This window comes from Papaver somniferum, chromosome 10, assembly GCF_003573695.1.
Source record: "Papaver somniferum cultivar HN1 chromosome 10, ASM357369v1, whole genome shotgun sequence".
Taxonomy (NCBI): Eukaryota; Viridiplantae; Streptophyta; class Magnoliopsida; order Ranunculales; family Papaveraceae; genus Papaver; species Papaver somniferum.
In genome coordinates this window covers 20,407,356-20,411,872 of record NC_039367.1, presented here as the reverse complement: position 1 = coordinate 20,411,872, position 4,517 = coordinate 20,407,356, and the positions used below count along the sequence as shown (strand labels likewise).

The 4,517-nt window shown below is 36.6% G+C and overlaps 1 protein-coding gene across 1 annotated transcript; it reads right to left on the bottom strand.

The window, feature by feature from the left end:
* Positions 1 to 423: 423 nt before the first annotated feature.
* LOC113317398 lies at positions 424 to 3,847 on the bottom strand. The gene is made up of 6 exons (XM_026565512.1): positions 3,729 to 3,847; positions 3,539 to 3,635; positions 2,391 to 2,721; positions 1,173 to 1,647; positions 1,010 to 1,077; positions 424 to 752 (listed from the first exon to the last, which is right to left on the bottom strand). The coding sequence occupies exons 1-6, from the start codon at positions 3,763 to 3,765 to the stop codon at positions 714 to 716; spliced, it is 1,047 nt and encodes a 348-aa protein (XP_026421297.1). The 5' UTR covers positions 3,766 to 3,847; the 3' UTR covers positions 424 to 713.
* Positions 3,848 to 4,517: the final 670 nt, after the last annotated feature.

Here is a 4,517-nt window from a genome sequence, read left to right as displayed (position 1 = left end):
AAGAAATTCTGAGGCACCTTCAAAATGTATTTGGACAAGAGCCATGATTTAACCATGGTTTGGGAAGGCCAATTGTTGTATAGTTTTCGAAGTGCTTGAACTTAAAGTGATAGAAGTTCCGGTGTTCGCTGAAAGGTATCACCTATACTACTCTTATAAGATCCCAAAACTTTCTAACGTAGGCATGAACTTCCGAGAAATGAACACTTACCGATTGCACACCAAAACATGAGATTCAATCGACATTGGTTTGAGGAGAGATTTTTACAAGATGACCAAAGGACGTAGTCTATCTGGGATCTGGAAGTTGTTTTGCATGGCTTTAATTCCTCCACAGCATGGGAATGATTTTTTGGAATAGACATTCAAGAATTATAATCAATTTTGGCTGGTGGTAGTTAAAACTAACCTCTGCCTTGTCAAATGGCAATAAAAAGACAGACAGATTGAATTCTCCATACTTCATGTCAAATGAATAACTAGCAACCACGAAGAGAGAAACTTTAAGTATAATACCCTACTACTTGGATGGAAAATGAAACGAGAAAAACAAAAAAAAAGTAACAATCTCACAACACACCCCATAAATCTTTTATTTTTTACAGCGGAAAAGTCCTCACTAAAAAAATGACTGAAGACAAACCCAAAAAGAGAAACTAAAACGAAAATGACATTCATTATTGATTGTGTGACTATGGTGAAGATGGTATTAATTACTGAGACGAGTCGATTTCCTCAAGTTGCAGAGCGTCCTGCAAAACATGAAAACAGCAAAGTGATTAAATTTTGTCTACAATGGACATGAGAGAATGAGATGATACTGATTGTAAAGAATTTCATCAGAAAAACATATACAGCAAGGCATATAGTTTTATTTTGTAGTCTGAAATCGTTATGGTTCTACATAATCATTAACACACTCAGTCTCGGAGCACTGTATTCAGAATCAATATATGCAGATAGAGGTATGGTTCTACATAATCATTCTACGTTTTGCAAAATCACTAACCATATTTTCTTTATCTTCTTGCTGGGTTACTTCTAGACTCTCTTCTGCAGGCAATGAGTCAACAGAATCTGGAAAGAGGAAAATAAAATAATTATAAGGTTAGTATGCCCAACTTAAAGATCATGTAAGCAAGAAATACCAGGGCCATAAGACAGATATTAACCTTTCTTTGGAAGTACTTTCTTTCCCGGGCTTTTGGGCTTCAATTTTTCTTTCTTAACTTCCAGCTTAATTGGCCTATGAGGTTTCTTTTTTTGTTCAATACTGGCTCTGGCAGCAGCATCAGGTTTTACATTCATTGATTTCTTGGTCAAAGATAACCTATTTCCGCTTGAAGGAATTTTCTGGCTGTTCTCCTTTTTAGCTGATCCTGCAACTGGAGAGACTTGAGTACTTTCTGAATTAGTGGATGCTGGTTTTAACTTCCTGGCCCCAGCAGCAGACATAGAGCTACGACGATCTTCATTAGAAGATTGAGTTCCTTCAGGTACCAGTGGACAAGCCTCGGAGACTTGTAACTGCTCTAAAGCTTCTTCGATCTTGTAGCTTTTAAGCAATTCTTTTACTGGTTCCCCTAGTCCAACAAGATTGTGCCGACGTGCATAGGATTTTAACTCATCCCTCATTCTTTCTAGTGGCTGTGGTTTGGATGAATGTGGATAAATAATTAACTACCACACCTTTTTGAACGCACAGTAGGAAGTAGAAGAAATCTTATGCACATTATAACTAAGAAATTGACCACTTACGTGTAAATGAATAACGCAAAGATGTAAAGATGCCAAACATAACAACATACAAACAGACAATTTTCAGAATCTGGATAGCAGAAATAAACTGCAAAGAAAAATTCCACCTAGTGCAGCATGAGACCTAGATCAGGTTATGTAGTGGGTGACCGAGGAAATTCAGTTGCACTACACTTGCAGCGCCCAACGAATAAGACGGTCTACAGTTGAAAATACACAACAGCGTGCAATGAAAAGTTCATATAGAAGTAACTGCATGGAGGTTTGGACTGGTTTTTATTGGTATTTGAGAATTTGGCAAAGAAGATATATGCATCTACTAGTAATAAGGTCTTAAGAAACGTGTGTTTATATATAATTTAACAAACTGCGAAATGATTCGCTTATGTAAAAAAAAACTGTCTATGAGCTAAACTTGTCAGGTGAGGTACTTGTTATCAAGCAATAGAAGAAGTACATCAGGTTGGACGTCCTAGAGAGGCGGATAATGTCCATTATCTCAAAGCACTGCCAGAACTGATATATTCTTACATGTGCAGCTATGACAACATATGCATTTGTAACCTTCTCAGCAGATATTTTAGATATCGAATGAAAAATAAAATTTGCAAGAAAACTTCATGAAATAGTACCTCACAACCAGACTCCAAAGCAAGCTTAAAGAAACCAACTGATATTGAATGCTTTGCAGCAGACTCTGATATTTTAATTTGTAGCAGCCAGTATGATGCTGAGGACAGCACATCGAACTTTCGTCTGATGGCTGATTTGGAATTATCAGAAACTGGTGTCGCTTTCTTCATCCTAGCCTCGGATATTGGAGTTACCGCGAAAGTTGGTCTAGGAAGAGGGTTAACAGAAGATTTGGATGGAATGGAGAGCCTTCTAGTTGGCTTTGCAGACTTTTCCTTGCCAGAGAGGTCGAGAACACTCACACTTTGACTTACATTTGGAAGCCTCCCCCTGAAATATGCAGCCAACAAACAATCAATGAAACAGAGATATTCAGTGAAGACTATGTCCCAAAATTGCTAAATTAGATTAAGTACAAGTAAACTTTTCAAAAATAGTCCATAAGATGCTCATTTATGCTCATACCCCTAGGCCCTAAGCTAGTTTTTTCTCTCAGAGTTACAGCCCTAAGCTAGTTTTTTCTCTCAGAGTTACAAATTTAAAATCAAAGACCATGCCCACTAGACAAGCTCATCAGAAACAGCAGACACAAGCCTCATTGTTATCCAGACCAACCTAGTACCATCTTTCGAAGAAAATAGCACACAGAGAAGTAACTTTCAGTAAACTTTCATCAAATGCATACGATCAAAAACAAACACTAACCCTAATAACTCAAATTGATAATTCCGATATCATTTTAATTGATTTCCGTAGATATTGAGATAAGGGCAAAAATTCTAACCACCCACAAAACATGAAATCCAGGTTCTGCACAAGCAGTAATTGTAATCCAATATACCACAGGCATAGAATCAAGCAACTAACAGCGATAATTTCATTATAAACCCTAAATTCTTAACTCCACATACAAGAATCATCAGATCCTCAATCACCTCACTCAATCAGTACCAATCAAACAACAATCCAAGTCACTTTACCACTATATTCATTGAAAACCAATCTAAAACATGAAATAAATAATCATTAACCCAAAATTTTCACTCAAAACATATTAGATCTTTCCCTCTCTGACAGATCCTGATAAATTTCTTAAAATTCAACTGAAATAAAACAAAGCATCAAAAGAAACTAGTAAGTAACAAACCTCTTGGATACAGAAGTTTTGGATTTCTCAGTCATGGTCGGATTATCTTTGCTTGCAGATCGCAAAGGATACGGAACCCTCGGTTTCGCTACAATTCCTATTCCGTCAACAAATTAATAAATAAGGTCATCGATGAAAAAGAGGCGAAACAAAAAGCGAGAAATCTAGAAAGCCATGAATCGCGACTTACCATTTGCAGAGGATGATTGATCTTTAACGGCGCTCATAATTGAGATTTTCCAGAAATTGAAGAAAAGAGTAGGGGAATTCTAGAGAAGGAAGAGATGAAGATAGGGATTAGAAATGAAGTTATAGGGGTATTAATATTAGGGCTGGGCTTTTATTGCCAAGTGGCGTGTTAGGCGGGAAAATTAGGAAATTCGAATTAAAGTAATCAAACGGTTATAAAATAAAATGTTTTAATTATTAATTAATTAGTCTGGCCTACATGCTTGACTATTGGTTTCATTGATTTATTTTGTTAATGAGAAATCTAACGGTTCAAAATTTAAATAACGGTCTGATAATTGAAAAAAGGTGAGTATAATTACAAGTTTGGGACACAACGGTTCCCCCGCTCCTTGGACCCCAGGCAATTGGGACAGAGTGGGACAGATTATGTTATGGAGAGCGGCATCCAACTTTTCTTTCTTTGAGCGGCATCGAGCTAAGTAGCGGCAGAGTTAGGGATGGCCATTTGCCCCACCCAAATCCATCCCCGTGGATATCCGCTTTTATTGGGTAGGGTTTTACCCGTACAAACGGGGTTGGGATTGGGTACGGGTAATACCTGAAATTAGTGAAGCCCATCCCCGCCCCATACCCGCCCTGTACGTTCCCATTTTATGATTTTATATTTTTATTAATTATTTATATTATATTTAAACTAAGATATTATATTATATTATAAAAGAAAAGGTAAAAGTATAAGATATCATTAATTATTTATATTATATTTAAAACTAACAAATTATATTAT